The sequence below is a fragment of the Perissodus microlepis genome, chromosome 13 (assembly GCF_051167445.1).
Source record: "Perissodus microlepis isolate ML-2025 ecotype Zambia chromosome 13, ASM5116744v1, whole genome shotgun sequence".
Taxonomy (NCBI): Eukaryota; Metazoa; Chordata; class Actinopteri; order Cichliformes; family Cichlidae; genus Perissodus; species Perissodus microlepis.
This window is the reverse complement of record NC_140473.1, coordinates 14,527,345-14,542,784: the sequence shown is the minus strand read 5'-3', so window position 1 is coordinate 14,542,784 and position 15,440 is coordinate 14,527,345. Positions and strand designations below refer to the sequence as shown.

The window sequence follows — 15,440 nt, the reverse complement described above, 5'->3', positions numbered from 1 at the left end:
AAACACCGTAACGCTAAGCTGCTGTTTGCTGAGGTGCATATTGTGTAAGATGTCAACCCTCTGCTGCCTCAATAACTGCAAAGTTCTGAACTTCCTCTGGCAATAACACAAGCATAAAAACTATGCAGGTTCATAGCATGGGTTTCCATGGCCTGTAGGTTTAATGTATAGGTGGTCCTTTACTTCTGTCCATATAATTCTTATGGTGTTTCTCATTACCTTAATCTTAATCAAATTCAAATGTTACCTCTTTAAAACAAAACACACACCTCTGCCCACACACACACACACACACACCAAACCCCCTTAATGTACATATTTGCCATTCCACCCACTTTCAACACAGAGTTGCAGAGGGGACAGGAGTCTATCACAGCTGTCATGGGGTGGGAGGTGGGTAGATCTTGGAAGGTTGCCACTCTACCACAGGAATAACAGATGCAGACAGCCATTCTCACATTGAGGCCTACAACCAATTTAGAATCACTATTTAATTTCTCAAGCACTTCTCTGGATTGGAGGATAAAGCAGTTGTACCCAAGAGAAGTCATGCAAGCATGGCTACAGCCATGTGGCAGGTTTGAAGCAGGAACCCTCTTTCTTTCTGATCTGACACGGTCACATAGTGCCACCTACACACAAATTTAACACAGGTTACATGTTTCCACCACTGAGTCATGTCTTTTGACAAGTGTATTGACTCAAATAGTCCTTGTCAAATGTGAAACTAGACCAGAGAAACTCAAATAGCTATACCTAATGAAATAAAGACCATCCCAAATATTTGTGGGGTATCAGTTGCATCAAAATGCCGTTCAGATGTATCATGGGTAAAACTGATGTTTCTTCATTTTGTTTCTGGAAAATTGAATTGTTTGTGGATGAATAATGTTGGTGGGTAGTATTAGAGATCAGACCTCCCGTATGTTTCATATAGGCAGCATGCTCAGCCACTGAGTCATACTGCAGGCCAACAGAAGCATCTCTATATAGAAGCGCTGGAGATGTGGCAAGTACAGTATATCAGCTACATCTCCAGATAATAGAGTAACTGTTTCTTTTTTTTTTTTTAATGGCGTGTCACATCCTTCATGGGCTTTTGCCCAGTCTCTTTGTATATCACATGCTGCCCAAAGCTACATATGGAGGGACATTCAGCACACCATTCATGGAGGCATCATGGAGAGATCAACCAATTAGGATGTGGGTGATAATCCTGAAAGGAATGGAGATGAAGGCAAGCAGAATGAGATATATGGGTGAGGTTTAAAGTTGGTAGTGTTTCAGCTTCTCTGGGCCCCACAGACAGAGGCCTCCTACTGTCCCCTGAGTGTGTGACTCCTTTGTGCCTCATCCATACCTAACATCAAGTGATTGCTGTGTTTCTTCTGGGCTTGAAAACATATTCACACTAAAGGAATTTGGTTCCATAGCTGGTGTTATTGTGTGGAGGGAAGGCCCCACATCTCTGAGAACAGCTGTGTGGAGATGGATGGAGTTAGGACCCATAACCTTGGAAATATTAGCACATGAAAGGTAGAAAGACTTCAGGAGGGCTATTTTAGCCGCTCACAGGGGCCCCTCTATTTGCCTCCCCTTCGTTCACAAACAGAAACGCATATGACAGTGTTGTTACACGCTGCATGTTGGTCACTCAACATCCGCCGCAGAGCCCAACTCCTCTACGACACTTAGCTGAGTAATTTTGTCATAATTATGATTAATGCTCTGGCGGGTCACTGGCAGTGTTAAGGAAATTAACAGCACTCGGTGCCCCCCTTCACGCAATCAACAAGTCATTTACAAATCATTACTTGATTCGTGGAAATGTGCAACAGGTCATCTGATATATGAACAGCTTTGACTGTGCCTGTGTTTCCCTTGGGGAGCGTGAGCTCGGTGCACACAGTGCCTCAGGACAGTGGCCTGGTCTGGGCCAGGTTATAAGTAACAACAAAAAGGAGGAAGCAGGAGGGACACTTTGGTTGAGAGAGAACAGAAACCTCTCAGAGTGCTTCCAAAATTTTTCTGTGGAGCTGTCATGGCCCAAGAGGTTTATAGCTGTTCTAGTATTTGTGGTCTTGATTTGTGTTTCTTGAATTTTTGAACTCCTGTTTTGATTTCTTTATTATTCTAATAGATTGTGAGCTTTGTTTCATGTGATATTACTAATGCTTTTGCTGTTTTTATTTCACAGTTATTGCAGTGATTAGTTTCAATCTTGCAGTCTGGCGTTTCAGTTCATGTCTTGATCTTTGTTCTCGGAATAGTTGCTATTTCCTCTTTGTTTCCTTGTCTGCTCTTGTATGGGTCTTGTCCCTGTTTAGTAGCTTGTTTGCTTTACTTTCCGCCTCACTTTGAAGGTTGGATTTCTGTTGTGTCTTGTTCTGCTTTTACTTTCTGTTTTCCCTCCTTTGTAATTGTCATCCTCATCCTAACTGTCTTCACCTGTCTTCAATATGTTTAGCTGTGCCTCCTCACCATTTCTCCTCTTGACTAATCAGCTCTCTCTGTGTATATATACTTCTTTCTTTCCTCTTTCCTTTGTTTTACTTTCCCTGGTTTGTGCTATTTTCATTGTTTCCTCATGCTTGTTTTGTTTTTTTTTTGTTTGAGTTGCTTTTTTTCTGTTTTAAATGCTTTATTTTTTATGAGCTGTGAAATCTTGCGTTTGTTTAGGTCATTCAGCCTTCAGCTGCCTCCATTTGGCTCCTAACCTTATTGCTCAAAACTCTCTCACAGACTGAATACAGTTGGTATATTGTATTTGCTTCAGTAAAGGAAGATGGACAACATCTGGACGTCTACTTTGATTAGAAAAGGGAAAGAATCAGTACTTAAGGGCATCCACTCAGAGAGATGATAAAGATTAGAGACAGCTCTTCATGCAAGATATGCAAATACATGCGCCATGATACATCTGCTCAGGGTGAAAGCTCACCTCAGTGAGATTGCCTCTGAAGAGTTTCTGTGATAAACTACCAACAGTGTCCTTGTCGTTCATAACCATTAGATAACTGGAGTCAGATACTCTCAAATGCAATATATTGTTTCAGAAACATGGGAATGGTATTAACTGAGCGCGTTATCTCATTCATTGAGGCTCCAAAGTCAACTTTTCCAAAGAAAGCCACAGCTTTAATAATACAATGAGATTTATTAGCTAAATGCCGTCTTGCCAACTTTCATATGCCCAAGACCATGTAATTACTATGATATTTTTTATTTGGCTCTTTGGTATGCTGCTTGCCATAATAAGTAAGCAGTTGCATGAACATGTATCTTTAACCTTATAGCATTTCAGGGTGCCAAAGGATTTAAAGAGACAACCTATCAACTGCAAAAAAACAAAGATCAATCCCATATGATGGCCAAGTATCTGCCCTGCAGTAGCTGACCCCATGCTCAAGCTAATTATGGAGTGGGTAAAACAGAAAAAGTCAAGTTCCCCTTTGGGAGAACAGAAGTGAATGCCCTCTCATGAATATGGATACCAAGAACAACAAGCAAAGAAAAATAAAGGCCATGAGTTCAGCAGTCAATGTTGTTTTATAAATAGATTTTTCTTCCTCTGTGAATTTTGCGGGTAACTTCTGGAATCCTTCAAAAGATTTGCAAATCAGAGAGCTTTTCCATGTATTGTAGAATAAGCAGATGTAAACACTTTCAGTGGAACAAAGTATGCGAGAGCACCAGATCTGTGTGCACTTGCATCCTTGCCCTGCCAATTCAAACAGTTCGTAAGTCTGATATTTCATTTCGCTCCAGGGGATTATTGTTGTGCAGCACAACTTTTCTCTTTCTTCTTCAGACCACAGTGACGAGGGAGTATCTGCATTTTTGACCACCTAAAACGCTCCGCGGGGCAATTTCCACCATCCCTTGACATTTCGAGCGGTGACAAACTACAAAGCATTTTTAAACTGTTATGTGTAACTGCCAGCGTGGCTGAAGGTACGGATCTGAAGCAAAGGCAATGTCTTGAAGTAAAGCTAGGAAGTGACACACCCATGCACACGCAAATATTAATAACTGACCTAGGTTAACTTTTCCACCTTGTAGCTTTTATTAAAAACTAGTTTGACCCAGGAGGGCAGCGTTCAGCGCGACCTTCTTGAAGTGGCTTTCTGTGACCCCCTTTGCCCTCTCATGCACACATTTACACTCACGCACGACAATATTTCATATTTTCATGCTCGGCGTTTCATGATGAATAACCACTAAGTGGAGTTTCATTGGCTCCACATCTGGGAACCTTTACAGCTAAGGATGGCGGGAACTTGCACTGCAAGTTAAATGAGCGCACACACTTAGCTCGTCCCTTGTTTCTGTGTCATTCCTTCCATTTCATGTAACAAATCTTTATTCATGTGTCAAGGTGTCGGTTTTTTGTCTGACATTGTGGTTGAAGTCAAAACCCCAATGGAGTTTTTGAAGGCCACGCTGAATATGACTTTCATATGTCTTCTCCTGTCTTCTACATTCCTCAACCTCTGAGAAAACGAGAGCAGCGCTGGCTGTACGATTCATACCAAGGTGCTGAGTAGCCTGATTTCTCCTAAATTTGTATTCTTTTTGAATATTGTGCAATTTTGTAAAACTCAGTTTTGCAACACTGGCTTTATTTCATGGTCACATGTCTTTTTTTAATCATTAAATTTTTTTTCTTTTCTCTTTTTCACCTTTTTTCTTATGTGAACATTGCTGCGTAGGGACTTTTTATGTGCAAAATTGCAGTGAGTCATAGCTGATTATATCTGTGCCTTTCTCTTAGAAACAGTATTGAATATGTGAGACACTCTGGCACTGAAGGTCTCTGCGTGTGTTTATTTAGGCTGGGTGCCCAGCTGGCCTCAAGTACTAACATGGCACTAAGGAAGATCATTCATGTAAATCTTATAATTATCCCGATAATCATGCTGCTCTGTTCCACTTCGTCAAACTTCATGTGAGGATGTATTAGTGCTTTAACGCAATTCATTTATTTCCCAAAGGCTTTTGTTTAATGACTATTTGCAGTAACCTCTTCAGATGCTCGTATTAACCATTCTGTTTATTAGAAACAACGCGTTTTATATGAATCACCTGGCTTTACTAGATTTATGCGATACCCTCACACAATTTTTTCCACCTACATTTTCCATTTCTGATTAAATAAAATCTAAAGTTAAACCATTCGCTGTTTGCAGTACTCCCTACCCCCATGGTTCCAGTCACAACACCTGCTTAGTTAAACCAGTGGGTGTTGGCAGCGGTCTCGTAGACACAATGAGTTATTAACTATTACAAACAACTGCTTTTCATTAAGGACAATTTCACAATTGAGCAGATTCCTGTGCAGCCTACATAGATCAATTAGCGATAATGTAGGCAGACAAGATGAGCAGGTAGTTAAATAATAATGACAGAAGGCAAATAATGTATGAGCTACTCGTCTTAGATTGCGGAACTGGCAGAGCCTTAGTAAATATGTTTAAATGATCCACTTTGTAATACAGCGTCTTACACAAAGACTCTAGGATGGAAATCTCCGCTGTGTGACTAAAAACTTAAACACTAGATAAGCTCCCTTATCTTCAAAGTACTGCGAAGTTTCCACCTGCAGATCCCTGCAGTGAAACCAGTTAAGATAGCGATTATATCTGATTTACTTATATTCCAAACTGTAAGTTGAAATAAAGCTACTGCTGACTCATATTTTCTCACATTTAAAGTGGATTTCAAAGAAAATCAGTAAACACAGTGAAATGGGTTGTTACCTGCATCTTGCATCCCTTTCTCTCTCCCTGATGTTTCTATTAGCACAACACTCACATTAGATATACTACCTCGCTCAGCCTTAAAGAAGGCCCCATGTGGGAAGTTAAAAGTTCACCCTTTTTAGCGCTAATGCTTTCCTAATAGTCGCTTGTTGAGTTAATAGTTAAATAGCTGGCAGGATCATTGTCCTTGCCTTTCATTTACCCTCGCGAGTAAAGCCAAACACATGTTCTCTCATCAAAGCCTTACATTTAGCCTCTGGCCTGCTGGTACTGTAAGACTGCAGCAGCTGTGTGTCGGCCCTGGTAGAGCTTGCTTTACATTCGATTATAAGAGTCACTCAAATGAAAAGTGTGTATGTGTACATCAGTGGCAATGAGGCTTGTGACATGTACAGGAATCAAACACCCATAGTATTTCAAAGATTTCCTTTTTACTGACCAGATGTATACATGTTTGATAATAAAAAATAAAAAAAACAACACTGGATGGCTCAGTTGTGAGAGTACAGTTCCTTCATTTAAATGTTTGGATTTAATATAAATGCATAAAAGAGTACAAAAATAAAACATTTGTATGAGATAAATTTTACATAGGAAGAGGAGATTTAAATGAGTAAAAGAGTGGAAGAAAAAATCAAACCAGTTAAATTCAGTTACACATTCAATGATCACAAAAGAGTAGAAACAGGACGATAAACCGTTTTAAAAAAAGAAAACAAAAATACAGAATGTAGTGTTTAAAGTTAGTAATAATACATTTTTTTTGCTAAAACATGAATACATCAGGTATAAAGTGCATTTCTATCTGCATGACAGTTGTAGGTAGTCAAATCTATATACATATATTCATTGCCAGTAATGGTAGTATTTGTTCTACTGCAGCCCTCTGTGTTACCAATTGTTTTTATTACTATTTTAATTAACTTTTTTGCACACCCATGTTTGGAAGTGGTATTCACATTGAGAGGCTATTTTGATCAGTGTCACAATTTCTTCTCACAATTTCTCAGTAACTGACACAATTTTATGATTCTGGTAAATCTTGTCTTATTGGCTGCTCATTAAAACACAGTTTGGAAACCAGATGTTGAGCTTTTACAAAGAACAACAAAAAAAAGAAGAAGAAAGAAATAAGACGCAGGCGCATAATCAGCCACAGAACAGCTGTAGCTCTTTCTGCATTAATTTCCATCACAAAAACATTGTAATTGCTATTTTTATAGGGGTTTTCAGTTGGGGGCAGCTGGCATTCACTTAAATTTCTTGGTGCCAATTAACTTAAACTGATTATTTATTTTAGAGGAGAACTTATACATCAATTTGTGTAATCTGAAATCTAACATGATCAGAATAAACTGATCCACAGACCACAAGACTGTGCTCCTCACAAATGGGATGCTCAATAAAGTTTGATATGGAGGAAACCTTCTAGCTAAGCCACGTCATCCCTCTTTAAGCCCCTTCACGCTGGGTGGGGCCTTTGCTTTTTTCCTAAATAACGGAGAGGCCAAAGGAAAAATCTCCAAAAATAGCTCTTTACTTTTAAAGTCCATTAACAAAATAGTATTTACACTATGGTTAGGAAAGTATACACTCATAGATATAATGGCACTTTGCATTAATATTTTGTTAAATCTATAAGTGGTGAAATGAAGTGGTGAAGGATGCAGCAGTGCTAGGAGCATGGTGTTTATGGTGAAGACTGAAGCTGATCCATGCACAAGGCTGCAGCGTGTCAGCTAGAGTAAGTGCTGTACAACTTAACACATGATCTGGTATCATGTTACATATCTGCGATGATGTGGTCCAAATCCTCAGCGGTGGCTCGGGAGGATTTCTGCAGGCATTTTAGTTGCCCTGTTTGCTTTTCTTCATCCTGGAAGAGAAAAGCACATTTGTCATGAGAACAAAGTAGACACGGGAACTACAACGTCAGAATCATATGGCTTTTTGGTGCTGACTGTTCATGTGGTCTATATATTTGACACTCTATATAATAGAGTGTCAAAACACAACAAAAGATAAATGCACGGTAACTTGTGAGTAGTAAACACCAAAAGTGGAAATTAATGAGCATTTAGTCCAGTGGCACAACTCACGGCTGATTTCAGTTCCAGGTTATCAAGTAAAAACAGCTGCTTCGTGTTTAGAAAGCCGAAATGTTTTTGACTTGTAATCATGAGCTAACCATCTTAGCAATAATAAATGTAATTTGATTTCTGCATTCACTTTCAGTTGGCCGGTCAATTAGTGGGCCATTCTGAAAATGTTATGTCTGAAGATGTAATTTTGCAGAGCACTGACGTGAAGCAGTCTCAGGGCGATGATGCCAAAGGATAAACAGGATATTAACAGCATAAACACTTGGAACTCCAGTGGGTTCTTTAATTATATCTGCCACACTCGTCAGATACAAAAAGGCAATCATCGTTTAGTTTACAAAAGTAACGCATGGCTTATAATCGTGTGCATTTCTACACATTACAAGCAGGTTTATGCCTCCTCCTCTATGACTGCATGTGTAAGTGGAAACACATTAGATCTGACTGATTGTAAACAAGCAACATGCACTCTACATGCGCTATTTTGTTATGCAGAGGGCTGTTCACGCCTCATCAACCCGAGGGCTCCACAGTCATCCTTGAGACAGGCCGTCTGACTGCTAGACTGTGGGCGGATCTGTCAGTGTGTATTGAGTGTGTATGTCACAAGCTGGATTAAATGCCGTAGTGCGTTTAGTTTTCTTTACATGAAAAGACGGGAATCCACATGTGACATTCCAAAAACTCTTTTATCTGCCTCCATCGCACAGTGCAGGGTTTGTTTCGTTCTTTAAATAACAGACATGGCAACTTGATCCCTTCTATAAACTTTGTTGTACCAACATCTTTCAGAAAAGTGTCTGCTTCCTCAGGGAAGGAAGGAGACAGTGACTTTTAACGCCACCAGTCTCAGCATGAATTTAACTTGATTGTGCAATTCAGAGTTGCATAAGGTGACAACGAATCCCATCATATTACATTATTTTTACAAATTTAGAACGTCATCTTTATCTTTACTCTCCGATGTAACGTTTAATGCACTAAATGTCCTAAACTCTAAACAGTATGCAAGTGTGCCGTGTATAGTGTAAATATATTAAACTGCATTTGCTAGACTGTGTTCCAGTATGAATAGTGATGACCAGGAACAAACCTGTAATAGCACTTAAGAGCAGATTAAGTGCACCCACACTTTGTATGTGAAAGTGGAAACACTCTACTCCCACTTGGTCATGTACCAGCATGTTTTGACTTTGGGTTCCAATATAAATTGGGCAATTGAGAGCTTTTACTCCCACAATAGTCTATTGGTAAACATCCAAATGCGCATTTGCACCTTTGGATTTGTAGATTCTTTGTTTTAAATTTCTATAGAGTGTAAGTGAGTATATCCCACTTGTGCCAACAGATTTGTTAAAGCCAGACGGGATTGTGTATTACAGAAAAATGACCCCATGACTAAAATCTGCTGGATTTGCTGATACTTACTTGTTGAGAGCGTTCTTCAGGTACTGCTGCAGCCACCGGATCTCAGGGTTCACGCACACCTCCTTGTTTGACTTCAGCTTGGCACTGATTAGAAAAAGGATAAGATGAGGATAAAATCTTGAATTATGCATAATCATTAACAGTGGGTATCTTAACTGTTATCAAACTGACTGAATTAACACTGACTTGCTAGTTTGATACTTGCAGCGAACCTCTTAACAGTAGTGCCTTAATTTGTAAGTGATGCTGCTACAGAAATTAATATGCATTAATATTGATAAGATACTGACCCTTAAGGTACTTTAGTGTTAGAATATATTGCAATGCGCAGGCTACTTTCTAAAGCCATGATAGTCCTGTGGTTATTTAAAGAATGGGCTACAACCATATCATATGTCTCCATGTGGGGGACCATGCCTCATTTGGCAACAGATCTTGTTTTAAGTAACTTCAGACATGTTTTATGTCTCTTTATGTAAACTTGTAAGATATGGCAATTTTATTTTTCCATGCTTCTGAAGTTCTAATGCAACTGACCCTTTTTCACCGATGTTGCCACACACTTTCATGTATGGATTTGCACTGCACAAGCTGTGCCGACGAATGCGATCTCAACTAAAGTTTGTATGAACAGTATGAAGAGAAAACGCTGCGTGACAAGCAAATGAGAAGCAAACCCAGTTACAAAACCCACGATTATTGCTTCCTGGTTAAAAAACAAAACTGTATCCAATTTCCACCACCTTTTCACATTCGCTCATACTCAAACGGACCACTTCCTGTGGATGCGTCAGTGGGCCAGTTGCAAAAAGAACGACTTGTTTTCTGTGAATGAGCGAGCGAGTGACTGAGGGGCGTGTATGTACACATTCATGCATGATTCCTTTCTCTGGCTTGTCACCCTGCAGAGATTGATGGTGAGAAATGTCCGAACTAGGAGGAAACCTGTCTAACGTTTATATGGCCCAGACAGAAAACGTGCTGCCTGGAGAAGTCAAAAACAAGACTCACATCACTTGGAAGGGGCAGTTGGGTGTGTGGATGAACCTAAGTTCTCGGATGTAGTTTCGTGGGACGGTGTTGACTGTTGAACGGCAGTAGCATCTCTCCACCAGGCTGATGGGCTTTGCTGAGAAAGCAAAAGAGAAGTTGAGTATAACAAAACTATTTTAAAGTAAAGCAAAATTTAAACAAAGCAATAATTCAGATTAGATTAAATGAAATATCATTCCTGTATGAAATGACATACACATAATACAATATCACAAATTCCACCAGCAAATAAGATAAAAATACAGCAAGTCTTTAGCCTATCAAAGCACAAAGTAAGCATGCACCAGCCCTCTGATTATGAACAAATAAATAATATGCCCCCTGCAGTAAAGTATACAGAGTCTTTTGGATTTAAAGCGTTTGATTTTTATCCCTCCATTCTACTTGTTTATCTCTTTCCTTGCAGAGAAGCCTACAGTCAGCACTGCCAAATAGGACTAACAAATGACACTGACAGATGAAAATTCCATATTTAAGCTTTACAAAATCCAGTTTCTGCTCATCCCACACAGCAAACAGAGAGACTGAGTACATTATTAGCGGGGGTTTTACACCCACAAACACTAAGCTCTTTCAAACATCATTGTGTACTGTGTGGTCCCTGCGTGATGGATGTGCGCAGTTTCCATTGGAGCCTCAGCTTTCAGGTTCCTACACTGAGATGGTCACAGTTGATTAATGTGGAAAAATAAAGATAATCTTTTCCCCCCGTTTCGTTACGTCTAAAAGCGGCGTTGGAAATAGATAAAGCAGTCGCGCCGATAGAAGTTAGTTTTAGCCCAAATACCGTTTATACACAGTTGTTTTACTTGTCAGTAAATTGTTTTAAAGCGACACTGGCCGACTGTAAGTCACAGATGGTGAAACCTGCCCCAGTGGATTAAACTACGCTAATTATTTTTACACCTGATTACCATGATAAAAGAGCGCAACACCTTCAAGTTGGGTGATTGATGTCGCCACGTAGGCTAGCTGAGGTTTGGCTTCTAGAGACTTCATTTGTGGCTAATTAAAAGAAAACAAAGGGAAGGACAAACACACGCTGATCACTGATCCAGCGGGGAAATTCCTATACGGCAAGAGCCACATGTGCAGCCTGCCGTGCTTTACGCACGGCGAAAAATGCACTCTCCCTTCTTCAAGGAAAAAAATGCATGAAAGATTTATGCATTTTAAAAAATGTAAATAAAAATTTAAATTCTCAGGTCCAATTTACGTTTTTTCCCCCCTTTTTTCCCCACAGTATTTGCACTCCGAGTGCACGCAATTGGAATTTCTCATCTGATGTCGTGCTCAGATTTTTGGCAACTAATATTATACATACACACTGATTTACAGTAACTTTATTTAACGTAAAATAATTAGTAGCAAACAAAAGTATTTAAAAAGAACTGCGGACGTACTGGACCCCGATAGAGTTGCAGAACTCTATCGGGATTATTATTTACAGAAATACTATAGACATCCAGGGTCGCAGCTCGTCTGGAGCCTATCCCTGCTGTCTGGATACGCGGAAGAAATGATGGATGAATGGATGAATGAATGGACTACAGACAAGACAAGTCAACAGGTGGACAGCGTAAAAGCAAATATGTTGCTGATACTTCCCTCCAATACACATCACAGCTGCAATACAGTCTAAACAAAATCTGAAGCAACATAAAACAGCAACCCCGAAAATGAATCCATACCTTGTGCTGGAGGTGCATATATCATCACCATGAGTACAGCCACGACCGCCAGTAGTTTCACATCCATTTTGCGTTAATGTCAAAGAGTTCCGAAACTGCTCAGAGTAAAGTCCAGAGGAGTTCTGACAGACGGGGCACCGGCGGAGTGTTAAATTAGGCACCACTGCGTCAAGCTACCATAAAGAAATGGTGTTTCCGGTTATCAAGGACAAGTAGATTTTTTTTACTTTAACGGATATTTATGAAGTAATAAGGCGTCAAATTGTAACAAAAATCACTTTCAGAAAAAAACACGTCATAGATGAGCCGTCGTTTTAATAGATCTGTGTTAAATGTTATATTAATTACTTTGTCGTGCTTTTATTCTGTAGGAGCTTGTTATTATTTCCGGTGTTTTAGGAGGATTTTCGGACACAGCCTATTAATGCACGATAGACCCCCAGGCGCGCGCAAGTGTGCGCATGCCTCTGACGAAAGTGTTTAATGAAAGTGTTCTTTTTTTTTTTTTTTTTTTTTTACATGGAAGAAGACTTGGCAGTAAGCTGATTGGTAGCTGTTCATTTATTTCCTAAAAAATACGGGTAGGAACCAAAGTGTACCTTCAAGCAATTGGCACGATTTCTTCTGCACTGTCCTTAAAGCTGCTGCTGAAAAGAAAGAGAAACATTTTTTTGTGCATGCTTTTTTCATGCTTCTTGGTTTTTCATGTTATAACTGGTCATCGCTGGGACTTTACTGACCCTACATAAGTAAAAGTGGGAAGAATTTGCGTGACTATACACTAATGTTTCCAAAAGTAAAAAATGTGGTGTAGAAAGAGCATACAACACTTTTGGCCTTTTGGAGAATGTGTGGGTGTATACGCCTAGATCTGAGAAATTTATTCCTATTCACATGTTCATCAAATGATACCTTATACTAATGCATTAACAACATAATTACCTTTTTAGATTGTTTAAGTTAAATACACACAACTGAACTCCATGCAATTCCACTAAGTAAATAGAAACTGCAGACAACCAAAGCTTATATTTACACAGACTGAGGTTGTGTTTTGAGACATTTTTTTCAGAATCTCAGAGCAACATGAATAATGTGACTAAGTGGTTGGTTTTGTATTTTCTATTTTTTCTTTTTTCAGTTATTGCAGACATATCCTCTCATCACACCAACTGTGGGAAAGCAAACCACCTGCTGACAGCACACTTTATCATGAAAATGAGCGAGGAATAGAAGATGGTTGTTCAAGGAGAATAACTTTGTTTTGCGCTTGTTTTAACTCTCTAGCCGGTATCGTAAGTAAAAAGGACAATTCCTCTGTTGTGTTAGCAAGATCTGCTTTATGACCAAAGTGTTTGTGACAATAAAGTCCTGACATAACGAATACTTACCCTTTTTGTAAACCTGTTTGTTCATAATTCTGAGACATTTTTGTTAGATTTGTTGCAGGCTGTCTGTGTTTTGGATCTCATGATGAATGAAGCCATGGATACCAGACGCACGGGAGGAGACGCACGGAGGGCAAAATTAGCTGACAGCTGAAAGGACATATTGACTTCTCTCACAGGCCGCAAAGGCTAACTCCAAGCGTGCATGTTAGAAAGACAGAGTAGGCAAAAAGTAAAGAGCATTGCACGAAGGCCCTGATATTTCAGTAAGCGTCCTCTCAGCTTGGAGTGAAGAGTTTCAGATCAAAGTGCTCACCTCATCAACCTTGCTTGTTCTCACACAGGATGCCTGACATGTCGCTACAATCTACAGGTTATGCTCACTTCACTGCACTTTCCTGTGAGCCTGCACAAACAGCAAACGTGTGCAGCGGGGTTTGCGCAAGCACACAGGCAAATGGAAGTCATTTGTCTCAAGCACAAGTACATACACATGCTCTCACATCTACTCGGTCTATGCGCATAGTTCAGGCTGTCAGTGGGGGGCAACCTGTGACATGTCATGGGAGAGAAGTCAAAGCACATTCAAGTATTGCGACATTTCTCAACAGTAAGCAAGATTTACTTTCTTGGCCAGAGGTGAATGGACTATAATAGTGTGGTTACATAAGCAGATTTGGCAGAACATCTGCCCAATTGTTTTGTTTTTTTCACATTATCTGGCTGTGTTTTCGCGAAATGAAACTTTTCTTTTTTTTCTCAGCATATGCAAATGTTTATAGAAACCCTTATTAGGGTACGTTTGCTAAAAATGAAACAGAAAAAAGGTCTCACATTTCTGGGGTCATTGATTCGCATGATTGTAAATGATAAATGGGCTGATAGTTATATAGGGTTTTTTTACTCTGAGCACTCAATGCACTTTTGTTTCTAAACTTGTCTAAAGTTCACACGTTTACACTCACAGGATGTTCAGGATGTTGCCCAAGGATACTTCGATTTGCTCCAATCTGTCCTGACCTTCCAATTGGTGAACGCCGCGCTCTACCTCTGATGGCTATAGTGGTCGATAGTGGTTTGTATATAATGCACACACATGTCTACCTGCTATGTGTTATTCACACCTGTCCAGCATCCAGTAACTTTGAGTTGCAGCATAGTCTTCTGTAGCCCATCTGTCTGGTTTGGGAGGTCTCACTGTAGGGGTCCATCTGCTCTCTTCGTGAGTCGTATCTTACTGTACTGTCAAAGAATAAGGTAAGATGGAACAGTTAAGGTTTTTCTCTGAAGTTGTGAAGGCAGGTGTCCTCCAGAGTTTTTGTTTTTTTGAAGCCTTGAAAATGTCACATGTCTCATAAATGTCTAAATACAGTTTACATATTTATCCCTACTTCACATACATACACACTGTTTATTCCTCGCCTACTGTGCCAAATCTCCTGATCTCTAGTCTCATCAGCATAACACTTACAGAACAAATGTTTAAACATACTCGTTTAAAAAGGGTCTGTATGCTGTTGATGATAAGTAGGAAAAATGCAAGTCTGTCACATGCCACTAGATTGTTAAACATTCCTCTACCATTATTCACCTTTAAAAAGAGACCATGTGGTGCAAGGGGGCTGAAGTATGGATGGCTGAACGTATTATGGAGGGGTTGCCAGTTTCCATAGATCAGACTGGTTTGAGAACATACAGGCAGCTAGCCCCAGTAGGGAATCTGCCAGTGGTCCATTGAGGCTCTGTGAGGCTGAGGGCCTGCTGGCTCAGCCTTTTGTCTGGTTTTCTCTATGTCCTCCAGAAAGTCACGAGCCCGGTGCCTCCTTACCACCATATGGACCACCTCAATGGGCTGTCGACAAAGTCTTTAGCAATAGATGTTGAATCAATGGGAAGCAATGCTCTGGACAATGGCTTTATTACCACTGGTAAGATCTTCTAAAAGCGCAAAAAGAGAGGTTTTCTGCTTCATTTTATCCAAACTAATAAAAGATCCACTCAAATAAAATTGCACAA

General features: G+C 39.9%; 1 protein-coding gene across 1 annotated transcript; it reads right to left on the bottom strand.

Moving 5' to 3' along the window:
- Positions 1–6,176: 6,176 nt before the first annotated feature.
- Positions 6,177–12,191, bottom strand: cxcl12a (chemokine (C-X-C motif) ligand 12a (stromal cell-derived factor 1)). The gene is made up of 4 exons (XM_084949085.1): positions 12,037–12,191; positions 10,304–10,421; positions 9,293–9,376; positions 6,177–7,638 (listed from the first exon to the last, which is right to left on the bottom strand). The coding sequence occupies exons 1-4, from the start codon at positions 12,101–12,103 to the stop codon at positions 7,611–7,613; spliced, it is 297 nt and encodes a 98-aa protein (XP_084805211.1). The 5' UTR covers positions 12,104–12,191; the 3' UTR covers positions 6,177–7,610.
- Positions 12,192–15,440: the final 3,249 nt, after the last annotated feature.